The sequence below is a fragment of the Aspergillus japonicus genome (assembly GCF_003184785.1).
Source record: "Aspergillus japonicus CBS 114.51 unplaced genomic scaffold BO86scaffold_29, whole genome shotgun sequence".
Lineage (NCBI taxonomy): Eukaryota > Fungi > Ascomycota > Eurotiomycetes > Eurotiales > Aspergillaceae > Aspergillus > Aspergillus japonicus.
The window spans coordinates 87,749-114,385 of record NW_020291666.1 but is presented as its reverse complement, the minus strand read 5'-3'; the positions used below and the strand labels follow the sequence as shown (position 1 = coordinate 114,385).

The following is a 26,637-nucleotide window of genomic DNA, read 5'->3' as shown; positions in this document are numbered from 1 at the left end:
CGTCGCATTCTCTGTACTCCGGACTCCGCGCGCATCACCTGTCAATCAATCTGCCATTCCTGCACTAGGCAAGACGCGCGCAGATCTGAAACGTAAATCCGATAAATATTGCTGAGCATCTCCTGATCTTCGTTCGAGAACAAGTACTAGTATCATCGCGCATCATTTTATCGCACGGAAGGAAATATCTCTTCGTGTTAAACAGACCTCTACGCTAGGTGTTTAGTAAACGACCGTCGTAGACCCGAGCTCTTTCTTCAAGAGTGGACCGCAACGGCTGTGTCCGTGAACATCGACACGAGGTAGGTCGGTGTGTATGACAGCTGCCAACCCAACTCGGGTAATTTCCCAGCACGTGGCATTAGCACCTGCGACCAAAAATTGTAACTTAAATGATCCAGCTTCCAGGGGGGGGGAAGGGGGGTGCAGAAACGACTTCGAGGTACGGAGTACAGTACGTACCATGCTGACGGATTTTCTCCTCCCTCCTTCCATGAAAAATTCCTCCATCAGTTAGGGGTATGACTTTGGGGGCGAAACATGCATCACCGCTCGCTTCGGCGCTACGTAAAGAGCTTAGCAGTTTTCTTTACTTCTCTTTGACGCAATCTGACCCCGTGAGGGTTTGATATCTAAATCAATATTCGTTCTCATCAGGAGGGCTGGGTGTCTCAGGTAGAGCTGCCTACTAATGATTTGAGATGATCTGTCTGCGGCTCCCCGATTAGATCACCATTCATTTGAGGTGGGCCTGTTGGGCATTCCCTACAGACGCACATTTTTAGGATTCATATCGAATCCAGAAAAGGAAGGCGGGCATTGGCTGGAGCCTGCTTTCCATCTGTTTCATGAACAAAGGCTGCATGCAACCTCTCCAGAGTCTAGGTTTGGGAAAATGCTAGGGGTAGCTTATCATACCATTAATCACCACAATGCGGAGCTGTACACTCATCCCCGGGTTCTCAATTCGTTCATGGAGCTCGCAAGTAACTTAATGTATATGCCTCTGATGACGAAATCCATCCACGCGAAGGGTTAGACAAGCGCGGCTTGCTCGAAACCAACCTCACCCTTATCGGTCGCTGTTTGCATACGAGGTGACCAACAATATCGTGTCGCATGGATCTTCTTTCCTCCGTCCCGCCCCAGACAAAACTCCCAATAACTGCCTATTGTGCAACTGAGACATATCCAAGAGGTAAAAAGAAAAAAGGAGTGACGGCGGATTCTCATGTTCTGTGGTGATAACTACAACATCGCCGAATTCGGCACCCCACCTTTCAATTATCTCCTGTTCACTATGGCAGACAAGAACCCGGACATCCCCATCGGTCTCATGGCGACGGGAGAGATATCGATCCGGAGTATATTTTGAATTTCGGCCCCCAATTACGGTCACGGTCATCCAATTACGACTGTCTGCCAATATAGTGGTAATTAGGGAGGGGGGGGAGAGAAAGGCTGCAGGGATCCAGGATTATTATTAATTATGGGCGGAACTCGACCCGACAACCAATTAGTTTGATATGAACAAAAGAAAACAAGCGCCAGAGCGCACAAGGCTAGTTTTCTACTAGTTGGTGCGACCAACTCCGGTCTAAAGATAGCACTATTGAACGAAACAGAGGACTAGACCAGACTAGCAAGCTGTTCTTCCCGTGGGCTTTGTTATGCTTCTTCTGCTTTGTCTTTTGGGGGGGGGGGCGGGCGCGCCGGGGCGTTAAACAACATCCGCAATTCCGCATGGATTGATGGATGGATATACTCCGTCGGAACTTCATCTACCCAAGCGCTGGGATGCTCACCCCTGGCATTTACTGCGAGTCGCCAGTCAGATCCGCTCACAGAAGGCTTCCAGAACATCTGGCGTGCAGCTCTTGAAACTGGCGTGAAACGTCGCAGTGATGAGAATCCATTCTTAGGTGCATGGCTAATTTGGGGATCTCTGACAGGCATAATGCCATGGTCGCTGAAAAGTGCGGGTGGGATGGCCAAGCTCTCTGTGACTCGAGAGCTTCTGGCCAGACAAGCTGCAAACTGGGAGAACTTGGAATCCTCTCGCTCTCGCATTTCCATGGCAGATGACTTGTCACACTCACGTGGCTCAATTATTAGGTCGATTTGCGGATGGGCGAGGCACACTCACAGACGATCGCTTAATTGCGTTTTCGGATCTATCGATAGGGATAGATTAAAAAGAGGGTCGCTATACTATAAACTCTTGGGGGGGATTTTGACAGCTGCTCAACCAAAGTCTGGTGTGTTGTGGGCCGTGATGTCCACCGATCAGGCCTGCCCCACGTTCCCCTAAACAACCAAACGGACTACCCCGATCCCCCGACCATCACTCCAGTTTTACTAATCACTAAGAAGGACTCGTAAATTGGAGTGCGAGAGAAGCTCCACCATCTTTGCTGCTAAAGCAGCCTAAAGACTGCCCCCGGGATCATAGTGCTCACTGCTCGGAAGGCCCGGAGCCTACCGCTAGGAAGGGGGCTCCCCGGCGGAGCAATTGGCGTATCATAACTCCCATTTGGATTACTATTCTGGAGGATTAATTAAGCCTACTAGTGCAGTGCACTACTGGGTCGAGGTAATCTATTTAGATTGTTCTATATGAAAATGCATCGGTTAGTAATTAGGATTGACAGCTAGTGGGATCACAGGGGACTACCTGCATTCGTCTACGAGACAATCTGATTGGTACCACATCATTCCCAAAAGAGATCAGAGGTATGGTAACTTGAAGTGCTGTACTCATGAGGACATTGGCAGTCTAGCACGGACTGATTCAGGTAGCTGTTGTCGCCGTCGGGTCATGGACAAGATCCGTGCTATACCTGTCAAGTGTCAGGACTCGAGCGGGGCGAAGATCGGGCTTCAATTTTCAATTTTGCATGCACACTTCGAGCTAATCTCCTCGATAGCCGCCCTCCATTTCACCCGCACCTCTTTCTCCAGGCTGGCGAAATTACCTACCTTATGTCCGCACAATCCAACTCATCTCCCTTGGATGCCTGGTAGAATCAAGATACCCGGTCCTTAGTTCCAGTTGCCCTCCTTTAGGGTTGCTCAAAGGACTCGCCTATAAATCCTGTTCTGGGCAAGATGCCAAACAGTGAGGATATCACATGATCCCTCCCCCTGCATGAGATCCCGTCACCCAGAAGACCCCGAGACCCCTCTCTCCACCTTGATTTTGCGGGTATCGCGCTGCCCCGTATCGACTGTAGCTTGCTCGCAGGATTTGCATTGCCTCCTTTGCAAATCCCTTGAATAATTCGGATGGATCTCGATCTCGAATGTCCCAGAATGAAGGTGATTGTAGTCGCACGGTTGGCCGGTCTCCAGAATACCGAGGGAGGTACGGAGTAGCTGTATGGAGTACCAATACACGCACCGTATGTCGGGACTTGCGTTGACATCGCCTGAATTCCTGCAGCTTGTCCGACGATCGTCCCTCCAAGGTTGGGACTCCGCGCGGACCAACCAACCACGGCATGCATGTGGAACTTTTTTTTTGGTAGGCGGCCCTCGCGGGGTCCTGTCGGTGACCACGGGCTTTGGACTGCCTGCGTGCGGCCCGATTGATCAAATGCTCTATTGACTTGTCTTGCCGTGACCAAGGTTAGTTCACCACTAGGTACTGTACCTTAGTTAGGTATTGGCCCTGCACATCATGCACAGACCGAGTCCTGACTAATGTCCACCTTCCCCCCCACGCTTGAGCGAACCTGTAATCGGCAGATCGACCACCGCCGCGGGCAGCAATCTATCTTACCGAATATGAAAAGCGGGCTGGTTAGGGTGTCCAGTGGTCATCCAGTTTTACAGATTGTGGTTGAGGCATCTTCTTGGCTCTTCTTGTGCAAGACATCGACCGAGTCCCCCTCGAATCTCTCCCTATGCAGAGCATTCGAAAAGTCGTATGTTGCGTCTTCCTCGCAAGAATAAGAAAAGTAAGCAAAGAGAATGCGGTACTGGGAGTTCGATGTCGCACGCATCCATAGAATGACATTGTACTGTACTATCCATACTGTATCACTTTGCCCGCATCGCAATCCGTGTAACACCAACGCATGTCTTGCCATGCAATCGTTGCCACGCATCGCATCTCGCAGGGCTTCGAGGGGGAAAAGGGCTCAGGACAAGCTGTTAGTATCACTTCTCATCCAGCCATTTGGGAAGCCAGTTGGAACTTTTGGAGAATAGAAAGTCTAAATCCTGGCCCGTCGAAAAAGGCTACCGCGACCATAGGTTGAATATTCTTCCTATCGTGGTACAAAAGTCCCTTCCTGCTTCGAGTGAGAACCAAGAATGCGGATGCATATTACTCTGAAGCTAGCAGAGACTCCACTGGACTAGGAACTGAAGTGGGGGAGTACCGTCCCTAAATTGTCAGTCGGATTTTGCCCCGTCGCTCTGGATATGTGATTCCCCGTGCATTGAGTTTCTATTTCTCTCTGCAGGCAAGATTGGATTGCGTAGATCGTGGTACTGTACTGGGTACCCAGGTTTCCGTGTGCAAAGCAAAGCAAGTGACGACATGTTTTCGGGGTGAATGAAAGGCTGATCATTGTAGGAACCATGATTAGCGTACCCTTGCTCGGTCGCCCTTTGCAGAAGGGTGTCTCACTTTCCCAAGGTGTACAGTGCAACTTGGAAAAAGGTCATCAATGAACTGGAAACTACATCTTGGAATTCTCCATTGAGTGTTCGGTTGCGCTTTTCCCATGGGTCCTGGTATACCGATTTGACTCACTTGACGTAGGACACCAGGATATCACCATCGCCGAAGCCGCGCAAGGCAGTTCCACTAGGGGTTTAGGGTTAATTGTGCAGTAGAAGCACCAATGTCCAATGCTTGGGTGGCAAGGACAGACCACGAACAAAGCTCAAGCTTCGCTTCGACTAACTCCCGACCAGAGCCCATCATCGCCCCGGGCCCTCCCCCCACAGCCTCCTGCGGAGCTCATGGTCCACGCGCTAATACAGGTACGAACACACTTGGCTGTGGACTGCATCCTCACGATTGAAGGAGGGGCGCTCGTGAGGCATGGTGTCAATGACCGCAGTATGCTTCTTCCCTTTTGGTTTATTCATCTGGTAATGGCGATACCCACCGTCCATCTGTCTCTCCCCACGATTGTCTTCATGGCTTCTTGAATCCCAAGATACGAGGTTGGTGTATCACAATCGTTAGTTGGGTGTTCTGTACTGTACATCTTCTCCGGCCTTACGCGCTTTCCTTTCTGGTGTGTGTGCTCCGCACGATGTCCGTATAGTATATGGATAACTATATGTGCATTGTGTCCAGTGGAGTAAAGCGCAACCTATTTTGTGGAAATAACAGGTCCGGTATTACTTTAGTGACGTCCTACTGTATAACTATACGGAGGAGTTCCATAGATCCGGCTCTCCAATCTGATGCCAAAGTCGCCTCGAACCATGGTTAGGGTTCGGAGTGACATTTCCACATCCCTTTTTCCTGTCCACTCTATGCAGACTACGCAAAAATAGGAAATACCACATGTACAGTACTGTCCTATAGAGATCGAACCCCTGGTCCTCCCTCCGCTTCTGGTGTGGGAGCCCTCAGGGGAGCAGGCGCTATCCAAGCACAAGGTCATGCATGCATACCAGACGCATGATGCAGCGTATGCATGGTATCGTGTATTGTCTATAGGGGCAGAAGAAGTATTCAGGTACTGTGTGTATTGTACAGTACACAATCGCCAAGCTCTTCCGCGGTTCGCCACGTGCCTTCGGTATGTGGCTTGGTTGAGATAAGGAAGTAGAAATGGGAAATCATAAGTAATGCTAATGTTGCGGTTCTAGACTACATAGTAAGTGAGTCGAGCAGTATACTCAACAAAAAAGCCATGTGGCGGGCTAGACCGCTGGAGATAAGGTGGGTAAGGAGGTGGGACAGGGGACCCATTTTCTCCTTTGCGTCTAAGACGGAGTTGTTAGTGTACAGACCACGAGTCTGGCGAACTCCGATTGTGGATGTCGAGAAATCTCGAGGGGACTCAGGGAGAGATTCTCAGAGAAAGGAAGAGCGAGAGAGAAGAAAAATGCCACTGCCACACTGCCACACTACCAATTGGCTGGACCCTCTCTAGACTAGTGTGTTTTCGTCTTTAGTGGTATGTACTATGTAGTAACAGTATTTTACACCATGAGGCCAGCGGTGTCACCCGGAGGTATTGCACTAGGAAATCCTGCCCTGTGGAACCACCCCAAACCCTCCCCCCGCCCCACACCGTCCTGTCTGTCTGTCCGTCTGTCTGTCTTCCCCTCCAGGTTTCTTTTCCATCAACTGCTGGGAACTCTGGGGTTGAACCTTGGGAAAGCACTCAACTCAACAGTTCTGAACTCCCGGGTCCCTGAGAGAGAATTCTTATGTAGTGACCATAGTAGTTCAGTTAGTCTACTCGTGATCGTGATAATAACCCGGAAAGGGCAGACAGAGCATGAAGCCTAAGGATCTGCGGTCCGGGCCCCTCCTCCTCCTCCTCCTCCTCTCCTTATTGGAACCTTTTGTCCTATGATGAACGTCAGTTCGCTCTCTGGGTTTTGTTTTTCGGCATCCCCGAGACCATACCGCGCTAACCCCAGGTCAGAAAACTAAAAAGGAAACCTCGCGGGAACGATTCACAGGAGTTCCCCAAAATCTGATATCAATCAGTAGTAGTCGTCCACGGGTACTTTAGCTTGTCCTTGGTTTTGGCGTGAGAGCCCCAGCCAAGATAAATCAACCGCATTAGTAAGGGCTCGATAACAGATGGACAACCGGGTGAAGCCTCGAAGCGAGGGCAATCTCAATTGCACCATCATACTCCTTGACGAAGACCCTGATAAGACTGTGATTTCCCTGAGGCCAGTGAACTTTCGCGGGTCGCGAAGGGGGAAGACTAGCGGGATGATCTTTTTTGTGCTTGGGTAGTGTCGGTCATCGCCTAGTCTAGATTCAGGGACTGGCGTCTCTCGGTCCCGAAGGTCCGTACTGCGGATTGTTTTTGTAGCCGCCCACGAACAGTGGTTGGCGCTAGGGCCGGATGTCAATACTAAGGTAATGGTTGAAGACTACTGGGTTAGGTACGTACGGAGTAGCAGGCTAGTAAACAGCCAACCATGTGATGGATGCGACAATAGGAGCTTTTCGATTATGGTGTGTATGTCACTCGCAATCTTCTATTGATTCATGACATCATGCATAATCGTCATTCCTCGTTCTGCTCGATCAGAGAAAAGGAATAAGAAGCAATATACTCACCGAGCATGGAGAGTAGGGGTTGACTGGACACAAGCGAATCATCTTCCAGTAAAACTCTACTCCGTGAGGTAAGGACAAAAGTTATCAGGATTCTTATCCTGGTGGGGACTACATGGACAGTACCTAGTAGGTACCAGCATTGGGGGTGACGATCAGGAGCGAGACAAGAGAAGTCTGGGGTCTGGGGGTGAAGAGTCGCAGGGTGGGTTGGTCCATGTTTGCCACAATAGATCTGTGCCCTGTGGGCACTGATGGGTTTTACTCAGTACACCCAAATACATCAGTAGTATGGGACCCAGCGCGTGGACGACTAGTACTGTAAGTCACTTACAAGTGCCACCCTTGAACTGCTCGGCTCGTTGAATAAAGTATGAACCGTTGTCAGGTACACGATGGAGTACTTCACGTATGGCACTCACCGGCCGAAAAGGGAAAAAAAACATTAGCCATCGCATCGAATTTTGCTTGGTCCTCCTTCCCCGGGGCCGAGTTTCCCCTTTTTTTGTTGGTGCAAAAGACTTTGGCCCGATTTTGATGCTAGTTGGAAATCACGACCGACTGGCTGGGTGGTGGCCCTCCTCCATCCGTTTCAAGCCACACAGCTGTCAATGCCACGAGGTCTTTTGGACTGGAGAGGAGGGGCGCCCAATCAAGTTTGCGAGGAGGGCCACAGCAGAATGACCATCCAGACGAATGGGCGATTGAGGGAAGCGAAGCAGAAGAACAAATCAATCAGCATTATCTCTCTTGCCGTGCCTACACTTGATCACAATCCACGATCGGGATCCCGACTATTACTACCTACCTTGGACCACCCTTTTCTGCCCGGTGGTAGGATGACGGGGACAGATTGGTGAACAAGGATCAACAAATCTGCATGATCGTCTGGATTGCAACAAGGATGGGGCCAAGTTCCTTGTTGTGCTTGGGATTGATCGTGCATGGTGGTGACAAAGTAAAAGGCTTGATCCCATATGAAGGTCCGCTTGGGTGAGAAGGTTGGACTTTCGCGTCATCTTTACCATACTTGAGTCGTCGTGAGCGGCACTAAACCATCATGATTGTACTGTACCAAGCATCAGATGATGAGCCCGTACGGGGGACTAGTGGAATCTCTCAACAGGAGAGCAAACCTCAACTACGGCCGAGACCCTGTCCCACTGCATCAGAACTGTCCAGACCCTCTTTACCTCGTGATCGACTTGGGTGTCCATTGAAGGCTATACTCGTGGGTCAAAGCATTGTTTCTCAAAGCGAAGCGCGGGGCTCAGAGCAATGATACATTAGCATTCAAAGTAATACAAAGAGCCTCATCCACACACAAACAAATGAGTGACTGGTTAACACCACGTCACCCCGGTTGCTGAAGACGTGGCTGAACGCACCACACCCCTGCCACAACCGCCCAGTTTGGGATTGCAAAGCACTTCTGAAGTGCTTTGCTCTATGCAACGGCAGATGCCGAACCATACATTCATTTTATGCCTGGCCAACCTTTGGCTGGTTGGCGGCTACTGCTGCTGCTGCTGCTGCTGGTGGGTGCAGATACCTGCAAGTCCTGGACATGAGCACACCAAAGAGTAAAGTCTGTCCACTCACTACTGCACTCTTTGGGTGATCGAGGTAGATCCTCGGGGATCATCTGGATCATCTGGATCATCTTTTCCATCTTGCTTACCTAACTGTGGTGATGAAAACATGATGGAGTTCGTGGGGGTCCACCCATCACCAAGATCGCGATCAGCGACACCGGCCGACTCTCCACAGTTCCAAGTGTTTAAAAATTCGAGTCTAGGTTGGGTGACACATGGCCAAAGAAGGAAATAACTACTCCTAACTACACCAACAACCAGACGCGGGAGAGGGCGGGCGCCCTGGGGGGTAGACCGTAGGCTTAACCCCCGGTAAACGTGCTCTGGGATGGGAAGATTAATGACTGAATGACTGGCAAGTGGGAACGCCCCGGCCGCGCCGATAGGGAACCTGGATCAAGGATGCACGAGCCATACTTGTTAGGGTAAAGTGCAGTCGACGGAGAGGGAAGAGGCTGGCTGAGCCAATTCCAAATTCTTGGTTCGGCCGCCCCGGATTGGACCTGCATTGCACACTGTATGTATGGTTGTATGTATGTATGTACTGTACTGTACATCATATGTGAAGTATCGGGTAGGTATTTTGCCCTTCAGGAGATCATAAGGTGATGATTCCCTGGTTGTATACAACATACAGTACATGTACATGGTTTTATGCCATGCTAGAGGCTTGTCTGCATCCCGTTTCTGGATTCTTGGGCATAGCAACACGAAGAGCCGTGGCTGCTAAAGTGGCTGATGGGGGCCGTTGCTGAGGATTAACTAGAGGCTATAGGTTACGAGAACAGCTCCAGACCATGTTCTGGAAGTATTCGAGGTAGTCTGGACTCCGGGGTGGGTGAGATCTCACAGCATCATCCGGGTTGTTGATGACAGAGTCAGGCCAGATTGGTGAAGCATGGGGATCCTTACTAGGTGTGTCGAAAGAAGAGATGTCAGTGACGTCATTACATATGTACCCGGACACTGGAATGCTTAGGGCTTCAGGGTTATATGCTGCTTTCGCCAGAATAAAACTATAGTATTAGAGAACTGTCTTCGGGATGGCTTCGAGTGTCTATGTAAGTAATACTCTTGTCTTTGGTTGAGTTGTCATGTACAAGAGCGCCCGAGGTCGTGCTCTCCGCATTTTTTATGTATTGTGGCTACCAGTAGTGCTCACCACACCACACAACCACACTGCATCAACGCGCTTAACATGCCTAGAAATGGGTAGATCCTGGTCATTCTCCATATGCGACTCAAGCAATGCCGTTCATGATTCATGATTTGTCTTTTCTGTGCCTTCATCATACATCGAGACATGAGCACGTGGTCGACGTTTGTTGATTGAAGATTGTTAGATATTCTTGGGAGGTAAATTAGGTTTGCAACCACATGGTCGATGGAAATACTCTCCAAAGACAGACTGCCGTCTTTTCTATATCAATGCATCATGATTGTAGGTGATAATTGTATACTGGAGGCAAATTGAATTTCCGTGCCTGCATCCAAAACATCTTCTTTCGGCTAGCCGTTCCTGCCCCGCATTCTCGCCTCATCCCGCCGCGCTGGAGGAAGTCGTCATTTCCATTCTCCAACTCCGCACTCTGCCAGGAATGCAGCAGCTGCACCACAGCATCCGACATCACACATTCGACATTATGCAACTAGGTCTTTCGGAGAGTCTTCCGGCTCTGGTCAGTCGACGATTCACAACCGCCAAAGATGCTGGCCATCTCCTCTTTTCTCCAACCCAGCTCGCGACACTCCATGTTTCGGGGATCCCGGTAAATCATGTCCTTGTGCCATCAGTTCCTGGGCTACGCGCAAACCTGGCTAACACCTTCACCCAATCCTGCCCCAGTATCAACTTCGTTACTGCCCAGCTCTCGCAAAGAAACCAACGAGTACCCCGAAGGACGAAAACGCCAACCCTAGCGGACCGAAGTTCGATCCCTTCGAGAACCCGTCACCGGAGCTTCTCATAGCTCAGATCCCCCGCGAAAACCCGACCCATTTCCTGGTCCTCAACAAATTCCCCGTGATTCCCAACCACTTCATCCTCGCCACCAAAGCCTGGAAAGCCCAGACGGATCTTCTGGAGAAGGAGGACCTCGCAGCCGCCTATGCCTGTGTCAAAACATGGGCCGAAGCAGAGGAACCGTCCTCCGCGCGCGGCAGGAAGCTGTTCGCCTTCTTTAACTCGGGCGACGAGAGTGGCGCGAGTCAACCGCACAGGCACCTGCAGTTCCTTCCCGTGGAAGCAATGGCCCACCAGGAACAACAACAGGAGCACTCAGACGACTGGCGGCCTTTGATAGATATCGTCGCCGCCACCTCGCAGCCGGCAGCCCCCGGCGGGTCTGGGGGCTATCGGCGGTCGGATCGAGTTCCCTTTGCCCACTTCGCGCTCCCGTTGCCGCCAAACCCTTCGAGTGAAACCCTCTTCGCGACGTATCTTTCTCTGTACAGGGCTGCGGTAGCAGCCGTCGCCGCCGCCACAAACAGCAGCAACTGCAATCGCCGCGCCCAAGAGACGACCGGCCCCGCCGTCGTCAGCTACAATCTCGCCATGACCGAGTCCTCGATGATCATCTGCCCCAGGAGAAGGGAAAGCGCACACGTCCCAGTTGAACCTGGCGCCAGTGCGGATGTCGCCGAGGCTGGAGTGGTCGCTCTGAACGGCACCATTCTGGCCGGAACCCTCATGGTCAAGGCCGAGGCCGAATGGACCGAGTTGCGCCGTAATCCGCAGTCGTTGAGCAATGTGCTTTCGACGATTGGCTTTCCACAGTTGAATCTGCCGGAGGTTTCGCAGCTATAAGACGTCTCACTGCGAAGCATTATTCTAGCTTGCTTAGACGAGTCACATAAGCATCACTGAATCTGCACATATCTACGGAGTAAACTTTGTTTAATACCTGCGTCTATGTGATTAGACATATAATACCACTTGTTTGTTTTCGGAAAGGGAACCGTAGTATATACGAGTAGATTGACAGCTAGATTGATTGTATAGACGTCCCCTACCGCCCACGCAAGCGATTTCTACATCGTAGTTCGACACTCAAGACTCCTCCTCTTCTATCTCGATTCTGCTATTCAGAGTAAGGCGAAAAAACAGACTGAAAGACAGGAAAGAATCTACTGCCGTTCCTGCCGGAAAGAGTGAACCGGCAATGGCAAGCAATCAAGTCGGTCAGTCAGCCGGGCGACAACCTTCTTTCTTATTTCTCATTCAACCGGGACTCGAACCTCCAGCACTTCGCATTATGCACCTCACACCATTTCTTCTTGCACGTCGCATTCCCAAAGAGGTATGAGCCTCCGTTCTCATATATATAGAGCGCAACCTGTTTCCAGGACACCTTTGGCGGCTGGACGAGGGTGAGATTTCGCGACTGATGATCGAAGAGGTACGGGCACTGCGACGCCTGTCGGCCATGCTCCAACTGGGTCACCGCTTCACAAAGAAGTTGAATCTGCAGCAGGGACGGAGGAAAGAAAGTCACGGTCAATATATGGGATTCTTCTCACGGTTGAAACGCACGAGCAACAAAGCAAAAGGGAAAAATGAACTTTACATCTCTGTCTTGCCATTGCGGCTTTCTCACTCGAGAGTGCTTGGGCTTGGTCAAAGTCCGATATCTGCCGCGAAGGGTGGATTCGGCCTCGGCGAAGTTGCAAACCTCCTTGATGGCCTTGTACGAAAAGCCTTGCTGCTTATACTGGATCAGGAGCTTGTTCTTGACATCTGATGCGCGCGTCGTGGATCCTCTGAGTGCGCCTCCTATCCCAACCGATACATGTCCATCGGTGGGGGACAACTGTGGCTGGAATGGAGCGGGGAGCAGATGATGTGAAGGAGCAAAGGTGGACGAGTCCCGGTGTTGATAAGAGTAAGTCGGAGGAGGCTGATAGTAGGTTGGTGCCTGACTTGTCATTTGTCTCTCCGGAATCGGAAGCAAGTCAGGACAGCATGTTTGGCTAGGACAGACTCCAGCTAATGGACTTGAAGTGTCCGACCACCCGATCTGGCTGGACTGAAGACTGCAATCCGGAGAGTTATCCGGCATTGAGATCAGCTGGTCGAAGGTACCGCCAAGGTCATCATCGCATGAGTGGGCAGTTGCGCCGGACACACAGGGTAAAGAATATACCAGTTCTCCGTGGCTGATATCCCTGATGTGCGTTACACATGAAACTTGATGGACTTCGGGTATGGACCAGGTGAGGGCACTGGCGGTATCTATCGTCTCCTCTGCATTGCTGAAGCTGTTACTGCATGCCATAACAGGGCTATACTCCCATGGCAATTCGACTTTCGGCAGTGGGACTTCAGCATCGTTGTTGCTGGTGGCTATTCCAGGTTCTTGATGCGCGACCCTAATGAGGTGGTCGGCTGGCAGGCACTCACTGTCCCTAACGTCAAACGTAATTAGGGCCTTTTTTGAGCCCAAAGCTCTGCGTGGGATTAAGAACGGCTCGTTGGCCACGCTGCTCGTGTTGAGTTTGATACTCTGAGGACTAGCGGCGCTAGAAGCATCGTCCAGGCATATATCCGGAGAGTAAGCTACAGTCACCCTCTGCAGCGGCTCTGAGGGAACCCCAAGCTGTTCACACTTATCGCAGTCCGTTCGCAGGGGACTCCGTTTGGCAGGCATGTACGAGCAACAGGATTCCGCTATGGTCGGAAGAGGAAGACCGTGAAAAGGTGGCTCTTCACGCTTTGCCGAATCGAGTGCAGAAGGGTATATCGACCAGTAGGAGATCTCTCTCTCTTTGAGGGAGTCTGAGATCATCATATAGGTGTTTGTCATTTCGATGTTTTCCGAACAACGCTGGCCAACCTTCATTGGACGCTGCGGCTTCGAATACAGGGCTGACCAGGCAACAGTATCAGACTCAACTCGCCGAGTACCTGAAAGAACACAGGATTGTATTCAACCTACTTTCAGCAAAATCTGTCAGAGCTTGACAATAAATGAAGATGCTTGCCAGGTGACTTGCTTCCTAGCTATCGACCTTCTCGAGGAAAGATAGGCGGCGTTTTTTAAGATGCCACACTCCACTTCCTCGCTCAGTTCACCGCTCCAGTCTTTGACTGCTTGTATGTTTCCCTGGAATAACAAGAACTGGACATAGATGTCGTATCATGCGCGTTGTCGGGCGAGTCAGGGCGCCTGCAGGCAGCGATGCAGTCACTCAGCACATCGGACTCCATATGGAAGGGTTTCACTTGTTGTTGAAGAGTTGCGGTCAACTTACTCAGAACATAGACCAGGCGATTGGTCTGTCGCACTCGGAGGCGAGATTCGGTTGCAATGCCTTTACCCTCAAGGAGTCCCAATCGAAAGGCTAGCCCCTGCTGTGTTTCGGTTGAAAGAAACAAAATTGCATGAGGAAAGATGGCAGTGAGTGTGAATGATAATGGAAGGGACAAGGAACAGCCCGGTATCCACGACTTGGTCACTTTCCGCCACTTGGTCCAACAGCGAACAATGTCTCAGTCACTGTCAACGCTCTTTGTGGCAAGTGTTATGGCTCCAGCGCAGCCGATGCAATGGGGTCGTCGCGATATACAATGCGTTCAGCTTAAGACACTGTCTCTAATTCAAGACGCGAACGTTGGCACTTTGAAAAAAAAGATAGTAGCTCTCGAGAAATCTCCAGGGCAGTCTTTAAGCTCATTGAGGAAGAGCAGCAGCGATGTGCCCCTTAAGTCCTTCTCCAATTCCATATCCCTGACAGTCGTGATGCTGCGATATGGAAATTGAGGCCCCTCCACACTTTCGGAGCCACCTTCCTTGTCCTGTACAGAACGACATTCTTCTTTTCTTCCCTCTCTCCGCCTCCCCAGCCTAGTTATTGAGGACTGAAGCATGTCCCCTTGAATGGCTTGCCGAAAAGGCGTGAAATCCGACCGAAAGGGCCTAAAACCTCGACAACCAAGCTCTCATCCCAGCTCTTCATCATATCAGCTTCTCACCCGGAAGGCTCAACCGTGGAGATCCTCTGGAAGGAGAATCGTAGGCCGAATAGAAACTCATCTCGTGGCGTTCGGCGACGAAGAACAGGACTGGCAAGGATCGATAGTCGATTGGTCAGATCTGAATCAGAATTTTCCAACTGTCAAGGGCAATTTTCTTTCTGGAACCCCGGATGAGACTCCACTGTCATTAAGCTGGAATCCATCTGTGATTGGGCGTGGTTGGTTTGGCTGTGCTGGCAACCAGTTCGGATACTTACATATAGGGCTTTGTCCGCTTCCCTTACTTCATCCACCGCGACATTTGATCGGAGAATTCACCACAATTCCCGGTAGATCTACCAGCATACCTAGTCTTCTTCTCTTTGTGTCGTGACTAGATCTTTAACGCCCCATTCTTTTTGCTTCTTCTACTATTTTCTGGTCGCTTGTCCACTGGACTTGCTCCCCCAGGCCTCCCTCCACTCCACAACGTACGACGAAACGTTCCTGCATCTGCAGGTCAATCCCGATCTTGATCGTCAACCCATGGCTAGTAACATGGGACGGGGCGGGAAAGAGAATTCTAAACCTGAGATACTAAAAAACCAGAGCTCTGTGGAAGAACGGGATTCATTCTTCTTTCGCGTATGAACTCCCGCGATCCGAACCAAAAACAACCAGGATATATCCTCTATCCCTCCATCCAACCCACCCTCAAACGTCCCTTTTCCCGGTCCAATCAGCAACATTTTAGCGGTGATACACACAGTCGGAGCTTGCGACCCGGCGGGTTGACAGACAGACAGATCACGCACGAAAGACTAGACCGTGCCCCCTCCCCCAAGGAAGTCCAGTCCAGATGAGATGTTGTTGACCTATCGCTCGGTCTATCACTTCTCTCTCAGTGTCTTTCGTTCACAGCGCGAAGGAACGGTCTGGATGCCTGTCTATCTGTGGCTTGATTTGACTTGCCTGCTTGCCTGCCTGCGTACCTGTAGGTGGCCCTATTCAGTATACCTTCCTTCCTTCCCTCCCGCTCTACATACCCGCCGTCATTTACCTTTGCCATTAGCTTAGTGACCGCGCGTGCTGCTGCTAACGGGGCCACGGCACGGCGGCTGTCGGTAGGCGTTATGTTCTTTCCTTCATTCATCCCCAAATCCTTGCCCCCACCAATACTCGCTCAATATGCTTACTTCCAATTATAGCTTCTCACACATCCTTCTCCGCTTCAAGGATCATTGATCCTGGCCATGCTACACAGCCCCCCATGCCTGTTCCGGGGGTCGACCCATGATAAAGCTAGTGATCACGTTTTATCTATCTATCTATCTATTTATCAGCCAACCCCAGACCCCAGACCGGGACCACCCTCGGAAGCAAGTCAAGGAGCCCCGTGCTATAGATGATGACCTTGAGAGGAAGGTTCCATATCCCACGGGCATACCAACGAGCCACGCCACCGGGGCCCGGGAAAGGGGGTTTTCTCTTCTCGATTCGTTTTCTTCAAGGTCATTTCTCCATAGTCGCTCTCGGTTTGTCCTTACATTTCGGTTGTCAATTTCTATCCTCCCCCACCCCCCGAACAATTTTTCGGGTTTGGGTACCAATGGTGACACGGCCAGGGTATCCGTGCGTAGTCTCCAGTAGTACATAGTACTGTACATAGAACCTATAGGTAGTTATGCCCGGAGGAAGGCATTCGATTGGTCACTTCTTGATTGTGCGTACCTAGGTTATACCAGTCCACAACTGCCTACCTACCAGACTCACTGCTCGTTCATTTGGTCTTTATGTAATGGAAAAAAAATAACAAAAGAAAAAAACAGAACACAGAGAGGGCCTCAACGGAGATGACCGGGAGTTAAACAGTAATTAATGTACAGTACTTTTCCTTTCCAACCCCAAAGTCCGGGGATCCTTGCTGCTTTCCTCCTAACCCCCCCCTGCAGGTTCTGTGTCTAATTTTTATCTCCCCATTACTTATCCGGGGGACGCCGTGGGGGGTACCTTTTCCATCCCATCGGACTGTTACCTACTCGGCTTGCTTTTGCAAAAATTCCCGGGAAGAGGGGAAAGCGGATTGATGGCGTGCTCTTTCGGATCTTCTTTCTTTCCTTTTCTTTTAGTTCGCATTTATCTTTCTACGAGACATGAGAAATTACAAAGCTGAGCAATGAGTGGGGGGGCAGGGAAATTCAAACGAGACTGTTTTGATCTCTCATGTCTGTTCCCGTGGCTGAGTACCCAGTTTGCCAACAGACCGTCCATCCTAGCCGTCGCGACCATTGCGACAGTGGCGTGTCGTCTTGTTCTTTGATCATAGGAGACGATTTACTACGGGTTGGGAGTCATCTACCAGATGAACGCAATCACTACGGCCTGAGACACAGGTTCTACTACAGTACTGCACATATTGTGCTCTACCCGTGGCCCTTGCCCACGATGACCCACAATAGAAAGGAATAGGAATGGATTTTTGCAAACACAAGTGGCGACAGCCGGGGATGAACTGTATTTGTCACAGTCATCCTTAGAAATGATGTAGAAATGATTGACACAAAAGCCGTCCTGCAGCTCCCTCGTCTGAAGGGGCTACCAAAGGGCTTCGATTGACTGCTTCCATCCCATTTTGGACTTGATGCGCGCACCATGACGGTCCAGAAATCGATCAACCAAGAGCACTGAACACGGCTTAGTTAAACGACTGCACGACAAGACGGACGATCTCAACTTACCAGTCAAAAGAATAAGAGTAAAGGCATACAGAATAGCCGGAGATGTCATGAATGAGTAAACGAGCGGAAAGTGCCGGGAGAAGCTGATCAGACCGGCTAAGAATATCCCAAAACAGACTCGCACTGCCACACTGATAGCGGCACAGATGCCGCGGGCATGGCGACGCGTCAACAAGACGAATGCAGCAAAGAAGAACATGGCGAGACTTGCAACCGCAAAGTAATAGACATAGACAAAGCTAAGGAGCTCCATGTACATCCGCAGTAACCGATCACTGCCCATCGATCCAATGTCTGCATTCTTGGAGGGCATGATACCCATGCTGGAGAACAAAGCCGCTGTGACATTTCCGACCAGGTTACTGAGTAGGTGACTAGTGGCAGAGAATTCATCTGGCCCATCCGATGGGCAAAGTGGCTGATAGGGCAGATCATCCAACAGTCGGGAAATTGATATTTGTTCATTGATCGCGCCCCGGCTATAGTTGATCTCCATATCGGCAATGGTAGTCCGCAGCAGATGAATGGCCTCTTCTACCATGGGTCTTGGCTCTTCGCAGGTCCATAAGATCGTCTCAGTTAGGTACTTGAGCTTCAGAGTGATGTCCAGGGTCAAGGCAAGGATCTGAGAGCCTTCGAGCAGAAGAATGAGAACGACATGGAACGGGAAGTGGAGCTGGGCCCAGATCTGCTGAGAAAACTTCCCCATGGTACGCCGTGGGGAGAGATCGAAGTACGCTTGCCACAGAAAATACTAAGTATTCCCAAGTAGTTAGTATGTCTCGGACTCGACGGGGAAGACCATGGCTGGATCCATACCACACTAGTCGTAACGCCGAGGATATGAGCAAACGACCACTTGGTCCATCCTCCCGGCCCGACTGTCTTGTTAACAATCCTTGTGATAGCGATGACGCCCTCCCCAATAATTATCAGGGTCAGTAGCCCCATTCTTACATTCAGATGAGTGTCCTGAAGACCGATCCCTGCTTTCACGGAAGACGTCCACATGACTACCCACATCTCTATGGCAAACAGAACGAACCACACAATCCAGGCGTATGTGCCGCCCACACCTTGGCTGCGGAAGGCAAAGTACATCTAGTGACAGGTCAGTTTCCCAACGATCCTGACGCGGATGCATGATTTAGATGTTGCGGGCTTACCCAGAAGTATATGAATCCCGTCATAAACAAGGTTGCGGCGATAAAATAGACCCTTTTAGACGCAGACCTCATACGCTTGCTCAGGAAAACGGCGTCGACAGTGTATTGTATAGAAAGCAGAAGCCGACTGACACCAAGTATCAGGCTCAATGATTGGAATGCCCAGATATTCTCGTCTTGCACCTGAGTGGTAAATCGAGTCCCTGCCGACGCAAATTCCACCATTACGGCCAATTGAATCGCTTTGCAGATTCGCTCGAAGATCGAGTCGCGAGCGAATCGAATATCGAACAAGGTCACTTGGAGCCAGGTGAACCAGACAACCCCAAGAAAGCCAACATAGGCCCCCAACGCTGCCAGGAATGGTCAACACGAGCTGGTAGAGGGGAATCTTAAATCTAACCATCTACATTATTGATCTCATGCGTGGCTGTGAAGGTTGAGAGGTTGGCAACGAAGAAGAGGTCAAAGAACAGTTCAATTGGAGTTGCATCAGAATGGTGATAGAGGTGAGGAGGCTCTCCATCTTTCTCGTCGATAGGCGATTCAATGAACGGTATCACACTTCGCTGACATCTAAGTTTTGCTTAATCAGTCGAAGCACAGCCGAGATGCAAATAGGGTGGCCTACGGGGCAGTTGATTCTTCTTCTTCAACACACTCGATCTTACGCAACGGTTGGTGAAACCAAGAGATAAAGAGTGACGGAGCCATGTTCGACCGGGTCAACAAGGCAAAGAGTAGTTCTGATGCGGGTGGGTATCACAGAAAGATAAACATGCGGTCATGATGTGATGGGACAGTGAGATGATGCGCAAAGGCTTGATAACAGAGGAGTTGCAGCTGGGGCCTTGTCGGTCTGTCAAGGAAGGCACAATGGACGAGATCCAGACACGAAGAAACAAATGAGGTAGTCACCGTGAGCCTTCAGGGTTCCTGTTCCGGGTCACTTGCCGTCGAAGGTGCCATTGATGCGCCCAAACCCTCCAAGCCGCGGGAATTCGCAAAGTCATCAGCTGCTGATTGATTGCCGTCGACACCCGACGATGCTTCAGCTTCCTGCTTGAGCTTTTCATAGGTATCGCCAGCCTCTTTGATCAGGACCTGAATCTCTACCTCGCGGACAGCTATGTCGGCCTTCTCCTTCCGCAATTCTTCCATGCGATCGACCATTTGGGCTTTGGACTTTTCAAGGACGGCGAGATTCATACGCAGTCGCTCAAGGGAGTGAGCGAGACGCGGAAGCGAGGTAACTTTAGGTGGTGTTTTTGGCCGATCAATATTGTCCCGATGACTGTTGCCCATCGCAGCTTGTTTTTGTTTAGCTTCGTAAGCTGCCTTTTCTTCCACATCCGAATCGTCTTCTTCTGAGAGTGCCTCGGCGTCATCGATAAGTTCTCGCATCTCCTCGCGTTGCCGTCGCTGCTGTTCGCGCTCTGCTTTCCTTCCAAGGGAGATGCGACCATCTTCCACAAACTCGTCAAATCCTTCAGCGAAATCTTCGTCGTCACGGACCAATCTGGTATCCTCAGCTTGCTCCCGTCGACCCTGTAGATCCCATTCATCATCATCACCTTCGCCACCAACGTCAAGAGAAATAAAATCCTTTTCCGTGGTCGAAAGACTTCCATGCTCCTTTGCGAGACGTGCTCTCCGGGCTTTCTTCTCCCTGATCTCCGCTTCACTGGGGATGGCCGCTGGCGCTGATACCTTCATCACTTCTCCAAACTTCGCAGCCACATCGATCGTCTTCTCCGCCTTCTTCTCTTCCTGGGTGCTTGGCGCCTTCGGGGTCGAAGGGGTCGACTCGCGCAGCTCCTTTAGATAGTCCTGACTATAGCTCGGCCGATCTTGCTCGGGGCCAACCCTCAAGGAAGGAGGATTGCCAGCTCCAGACGGCGTCAATGACTTCTGAAAGGCGCTCTTCTCCATAACCCGTCGGCCTAAGCCATGTCTCTTCGGCATTACTACCTCACTTTCATTCTCGCCATCGCCGCTGTTGTCCGTCATGGACGTCTCGCCGGGGCCGAAAGAGAGACGCAACTTCGACTTCTGTTTCGTTTTGAAATTCAATGGTCGCTTGACAACGGGACCGGAGTCTAAAAGTAGTCAGATCTCACTGTCATTGCTAATGTAAAGCAGTATTTGCATGCTTCAACAACGAACCTTGCTCCCCGCCATCGCTATCTTCGTCATCTCCTCCGATTTTGCGAGGTTTTCGGCGATTAGTAAACTTTGAGCTCATTTTAAACAAGATCCCGACCGTATAAGTCCTCTCCCTCTTCCAAAAATAATAAAAGTAGCGGCCCCTGACAAGCACTGGCGTCACTGTTTCCATCTCCGCCGCCCCCGGGTTTCTTTCGTTGGAAGCTTCCCCAAGGAACAACCTTTATCCGGTCCAGCTTATCCCTCCTCCTCCGCCGCCCGCTGCTGTACGTCAAAAGTCCGCAACGCGACAGCGGGACATAATAGAACGATCCACCAGATCAAACCAGCCCAAAATGCCTCAAGCTCAGCCGGAATTGAAGAAGGTATGACCTTTTAAAACCCCGAGCCCCAATCCGTTCCTGGATCGAGATTGGCTGACAAGGTATTTCTAGTACATGGAGAAGCGGGTATTCTGCCAACTGAACGGCAACCGCAAAGTCATTGGTATCCTGCGCGGCTACGATGTGCGTTTTATTCCCTTGACTGATTACCCGTCGGATGAAGGAGCCCCTGGAGCTCTCAGTCCATAATGCCTCTCGTCATATTTTGAGAGGGATGTCACTAACGGCGGGCGGCATGGCAGGTATTCATGAACATTGTGCTCGATGAGGCTTTCGAAGAGAAGCAGGGTGGCGAGAAGGTCGCTATCGGCATGGTGGTATGTTACTTCGGACATCATGGCTTGACGACTACGATCGGGACTCCAGAAAAGCTGATATAGGAATGTTCATAGGTCATCCGCGGCAACTCCGTTGTTATGCTTGAGGTGGGTCTTTCTATCCTTGTTCCTTCTTCTTGTCACCCAGTGGTCGCATTGGCTAATTTACACGCGTTCCTTAGGCTCTGGAGCGTATAAGCGACAAATGAGAGAGGTCAGAGGCGGTGGGAATCTGAAATTGAAATGTCTTTTTATACCTTCATTGTGGGATTGTTTTGAAATGCAATAAGGAGTTCACGGGTTGGTTTGCTCGCATGGCATGATCGAGGGCATTTCATGTACTTGACTCTCTGGCTACGAGGATTCCATTACGGACGGAGGTTTGGAAGGCCTCGAGGGTGGAATCTCGTGGGGGTGGAATTTGCTGGGAGAAATGATCCTTGACAGCCAGTCTGATCATCATTTTTGCAAAGCCGGAAGCCCAATCCAACAGATAGGCGGCTGACCTATCTGTCGCCTAAGAATAACCCAGAATAGAGTGATGGTTCTTCTAGAATATAGAATATGTCAAAAAGGATAACAATGATCCATGCAATCCCGCGCCATGCGTCTCCTGACCTGACCCCTTCCGAAGTCCCAATGATATAACGAATTAGGCAAATAATGGTATCGACTTTGTTCTGGGAAAGACTATTTCGGCTTCTGGCCGAACTTCAGTTTCAGTTTGAAACCCCCACCACTGGGCGTAGATGGTGTTGAGGGAGCAGTTGTTGTCTTCGGTGGCGGCGCCTGGGGCGCAGGGGAGGGTAGATTGGGAATGTGCAGCTTTGGCGTCGGTTGCGGACTCGGTTTCGGACTGAAGGGGGTTGCACTGGAACCCAGCTTAGAGCTCTTGAATGTAATGCGAGGGGGAGGCGGTGCCATCGCCTGGTCTTCGCGCTTGCGCTTGGCGGCTGTAGAATCTTTCGATGGAGCAAGCGTCGTCCGGATTTCGCTCGATCGGAAGAAATGTAATCGACCCTGTGTGGTATTAGTACGATTTCTAGGCCGCTGTACGCAGTGTGCACTGGTGCGCTGGTAGGACTCACTCTTCCAAGATGCTTCACGGCCCAGTAACGAGGATACTTCAGGGTAACCATACGGGTCGTGACAGGGTCATATAAAACTCGACAGAGATCAGCAAACTCGGAGAGCTCCAGTACCCCGATGTATGGAGAATTGCATGCAGCCCAGAGAGATTCTTTCAGAACTTGGTCGCCTGATACTTCGTTTTTCAGGGCCCCCAAGGCTCCGGTAACGGTCTGTCTCCGTGCAAGATCCGCTTGGCGGATCTCAGTTGAGGATTCTTGCTCGATAATTAGGTTGTCGGCATTGGCGGGTTGTTCTTGGTTCACATCGCGGCCGAAAGCGACAGGCGCCAGGGCTTTGCCGAATAAGCCATGGAGTCGTCGCCTGATCAAAGCGGAAGAATCGCTTGACATGGTGAATATGAACCACCGCAGAAGTTCAGGACTCCGGAACAGATCGAGTTCGACAAGACATTCAAATGCGTCGAGGCGCAGAAGGTCATAAGTGCCAGCTCGTGTGTAAGGCAAGAACTGCATCATATCGAGACTGGATATGTTGGCTTTCATAAGTTGCATCTGACAGCGTAATGCGGCACGAGAATAGATGTTCTGGAAAGAACTGGACCATTCGTCCATTCTTCTGTACCTATCGATCTCTGCAATAGCGTCTTTCTCTAGTTGATCCTCTGCCTGGGTCTCAAGCACACGATCCATATCGAAGTCATCCATGTCGTCCATCCGAGACTCGACTTTTCCTAGCATCGCGTGGCAAAGCGATTCCATCAATGTCGCGACATAGAAGTTGTCCGAATACTGCAACACCATGAGCATATACAATATGGATGGCTACGAGTAGGAGGCTCACCTCGTTATTGGAGTTATCATTGAACTTCAACTTGTCATATAAGAAGCGCTTCACCCTCATTGGCGTCTTTCCATTGTTGTCGCGTACTTTGGATATAGCTTCTGGGATGACTAGTTGAAGTACATATGCAGCTCTATCGGCGAAGTCGTTCGAGCGAGTCATTGGAGACCCCGGGAGACAGAAAAGCTCTTGGAAAGCTCTCTCAAGGTGGAACAGCCCAAGCCAGTTGATCTCTTCTTTGGCATGCTTGACTAGGGCTTGAGCCGCAGCCACACGGATGCCGTAAAAGTACCTTCGGTCCATAAGAGTTCGTACAAAGATCGACGAGATCAGCGGGTGCTCGCGCTGAACCGCCATGTATTGCAATGACTAGTGAAAGTGTCAGCATGTGTATGTGTGATAAGGATGGGATGAACTGACCTCCAATTGCGCAATGACGTCTCGATCCTGCTGGAGTTGTGAGAGATACATGTATCCTGGCATTGCCAGTGATAACTTGCAGACCCATTCAAAGTCTGCATCCATGCGAATCCACTCATAAGACTCCTGTCCCATTCTCTCTTCGTCCTCTTTGCTCCAATCGGCAAGCCTCCATTCTTGGATTTCTTCTTCGCTCTGTAATACGTCGCCCAGACAATAGAGCAGGACGTCCTCCTGTACTTCAGCGCTAGGGTCTCCACCCGATGCTGCAGCAGCACGCTCCTTCTGCCTCTTGTTCCTCTTCAGCCGCTTGTACTTCGTGTTATAGGGAATGTCAAACTTGGTGACTCCTTCTTTGATCTCAACAATGTGTTCGTAAGGCGTACCATCAGCTTCGTGGATTCTGATAGTCATGGAACCGGTAAACACGGGTTGGACAACTCCGGCGTAGACATTGCGTATCTCTTCCTTCACGTCGCGCATAAACGCATTTTTGTCCAGATCACGTGTACTTGAGGGGTCTGCTTGGACTTGTCTTATCATCATTTCGACAACAAGTTTCTTCTTGTTGAATCGTTGCGTAGCCTGGAAGCGGGGACACCCAGCACCGTATACCCACTGCTGAAAGAATGCATCCAGCTTTGCATGACCAAGTCGTTCACAAGTCTTCTGGAAAAGTGAACTAGTGATGGCTCCATTTGGTATGTCGCCCATTCTGGAGTTCAAGAATAGTCGAGATATGATCCGAGACATTGTTGCTTTTCCGCTAGCCTTTGTGAGCCGCCGGTCGAGAATGAATAAAACGAGGGGAGCTTTAAGCGCAATGAAGTCGATCTCAGAAGAATCTATGTGCAGGATGTTCCCCATGTCATGGATTGATGGTCGCTCATAATCGAGATCGCAGACTTTATCAGACATCTGTTTCAGGCGAAAGCGATATTCATTGTTGCCACAAAGCTTTCGCATGAAAGTATCCGTGATATACCAAGAAACGCCTACTGTGACCCAGGTATCAGCAGGCTCTTTTGGGACGATATTGACACCTATCCACTGGGATGCGAGAGCATGAACCAAAGTACGAGTCGAATCATACATTGGGTCAATGACTTCTTCAGGAAACAACAGGTGGCTGCTGCAGATGGACAGACAGGCCGTTGGCAGTGTGCCTTCGGGCAAGTCATCTACGAAGCAGACCTTGTAGCTGGAAAACGGGTAAGAGCCGTATGACAGTGAGAAGAAGTCTATAGCCTTCGCCATAGGGAAACATGTATTGCGAACTTCGTCCGCCCTACCGGGGAGACAGAACGCATGCAAAGGAATCGCATTTTGACCAAGCTGTTCATCCTGATCGCTTTCGCGAAAATCGGCTAGGTTAACGTACTCAAATGGGCCGATGGCGAACCCAACCTGCTGTGCCGAGAGGGGAGAGTAACAAGCAAAGGAAACTGTTTTCTTGCTGGAATCCTTCGGGTCGATAATCTCGTCCGTAAGATCGCCGGAACAAACGACCGCTACATCCAATCCCTCATCGTCCGAGGCAATATATGGTCCAGGAGCATTTGACCGGCCAGAAATGCCCAAATTTGCTTGGTCCCGCAGCTTGCGATCGAACATATCGCCCAGCGTGCATGGACATTTGATCGAAATTTCCCATGTACAACGTGAAGCAGGATCGTCCACACACGGGAAAAGCGGGCAACCGACTCCATATCCAAGCGAATTCGTTGTGTAGGCATGGGGATAGCGTCTGTCACCGCTTTCGACCCCTACAAACTGTAGCCCGTCTCTTATGTTGTCGGTGACGAATTCAATATACAATGTCAATGCCGTGAACCGCGGAAGTGAGGTCTCTGCTGCCTTAGAGCTCAAAGGCCCTTCCCCCTCGTCCGCTGCCCCTGTAGCACGTAGTGTCATTTGATCCTGGGCTTCGATAGAGAAAGGATCGAGTTCGTCAATCCGAACGCTTTTCGGGACGGACACGAGCAAATCGGGCTCTGGCGGCGTCTTTAGCAGTCCATCTATCTTGGCCGAAAGACGCTGATGATAGTGAGGGCCGTATAATTGGAGTGTCTCATACTGATCCACGTATTTGACCGTCGGTACCTTCCCGCTGACATTCAGACGTCTCAGCTCGCCTTGCCGGAAGTTCAGTCGTAATACGCGAAGATCCTTGTGATGTGGGTGGATTGTGATCTCGGTCTTTCCTTTGAGGCTCTTGGTCGCAAAGTCGATTTCGAGCTCAACCTTCTGATGCGCGACAGTAAAGCCTAGGTCCGGCCTAGGAGCCCCGGAGGGAGGCTCGACGACGCCTGGCATGGCGCAGGGTATACTCAGTCGTGCACTGCGCCGCGAGCGCCACACTGACCATCCACCGTCATGTCCAGGCTCAAAGAGCGACGAGACCAGTACCTGATATCACTTTTCTTTCACCTCGGGCGCGATTGTCAAATGGTCTTGGGCGACAGGGTTGAGAAAGAGGTTATCGGCTGAATCGGTAGGACGAGCTTCAACGGCGGGGAAACAGCAGAACAAGGCGGAGCGAGATGAGCTCGGCTTGGTCGATAGTCTTGATCGCGGTATCAGGAGAGAGAAGGCACTCTCCAGCGGCAGGACCCAGAAAGGGCGTCGAGAAGGAATAACACAAAAAACAAAAATTGAGGTTCACTTCAATTTCTCTCCATGTCGCGTTTC

At 50.7% G+C, this 26,637-nt stretch overlaps 6 protein-coding genes across 6 annotated transcripts; 3 read left to right on the top strand and 3 right to left on the bottom strand.

Moving 5' to 3' along the window:
• Window positions 1-10,514: 10,514 nt before the first annotated feature.
• BO86DRAFT_400274 (putative bis(5'-nucleosyl)-tetraphosphatase) lies at window positions 10,515-11,677 on the top strand (the record flags this gene model as incomplete). The annotated part of the gene is made up of 2 exons (XM_025673699.1): window positions 10,515-10,640; window positions 10,718-11,677. 2 exons carry the CDS (start codon window positions 10,515-10,517, stop codon window positions 11,675-11,677), a joined length of 1,086 nt encoding a protein of 361 aa, XP_025526961.1.
• Window positions 11,678-12,080: 403 nt separating this feature from the next.
• Window positions 12,081-13,673, bottom strand: BO86DRAFT_410384 (uncharacterized protein; the record flags this gene model as incomplete). Its single annotated transcript, XM_025674493.1, has 2 exons — window positions 12,081-12,335; window positions 12,468-13,673. 2 exons carry the CDS (start codon window positions 13,671-13,673, stop codon window positions 12,081-12,083), a joined length of 1,461 nt encoding a protein of 486 aa, XP_025526960.1.
• Window positions 13,674-15,860: 2,187 nt separating this feature from the next.
• Window positions 15,861-16,605, top strand: BO86DRAFT_106148 (uncharacterized protein). The gene is made up of 2 exons (XM_025665894.1): window positions 15,861-15,948; window positions 16,033-16,605. The coding sequence occupies exon 2, from the start codon at window positions 16,118-16,120 to the stop codon at window positions 16,472-16,474; it is 357 nt and encodes a 118-aa protein (XP_025526959.1). The 5' UTR covers window positions 15,861-15,948; window positions 16,033-16,117; the 3' UTR covers window positions 16,475-16,605.
• An 814-nt stretch (window positions 16,606-17,419) lies between these two features.
• BO86DRAFT_419547 (uncharacterized protein) lies at window positions 17,420-20,973 on the bottom strand (the record flags this gene model as incomplete). Its single annotated transcript, XM_025675129.1, has 7 exons — window positions 17,420-17,508; window positions 17,563-18,316; window positions 18,382-18,663; window positions 18,729-19,081; window positions 19,132-19,314; window positions 19,679-20,827; window positions 20,895-20,973. The coding sequence occupies 7 exons, from the start codon at window positions 20,971-20,973 to the stop codon at window positions 17,420-17,422; spliced, it is 2,889 nt and encodes a 962-aa protein (XP_025526958.1).
• A 204-nt stretch (window positions 20,974-21,177) lies between these two features.
• Window positions 21,178-22,169, top strand: BO86DRAFT_389786 (putative small nuclear ribonucleoprotein SmG). The gene is made up of 5 exons (XM_025672224.1): window positions 21,178-21,259; window positions 21,329-21,400; window positions 21,520-21,594; window positions 21,670-21,702; window positions 21,777-22,169. The coding sequence occupies exons 1-5, from the start codon at window positions 21,230-21,232 to the stop codon at window positions 21,801-21,803; spliced, it is 237 nt and encodes a 78-aa protein (XP_025526957.1). The 5' UTR covers window positions 21,178-21,229; the 3' UTR covers window positions 21,804-22,169.
• BO86DRAFT_363583 (transcription initiation factor TFIID subunit TAF2) lies at window positions 22,161-26,605 on the bottom strand. Its single transcript, XM_025669979.1, has 4 exons — window positions 23,947-26,605; window positions 23,527-23,895; window positions 22,683-23,474; window positions 22,161-22,614 (listed from the first exon to the last, which is right to left on the bottom strand). The coding sequence occupies exons 1-4, from the start codon at window positions 26,260-26,262 to the stop codon at window positions 22,285-22,287; spliced, it is 3,807 nt and encodes a 1,268-aa protein (XP_025526956.1). The 5' UTR covers window positions 26,263-26,605; the 3' UTR covers window positions 22,161-22,284.
• Window positions 26,606-26,637: the final 32 nt, after the last annotated feature.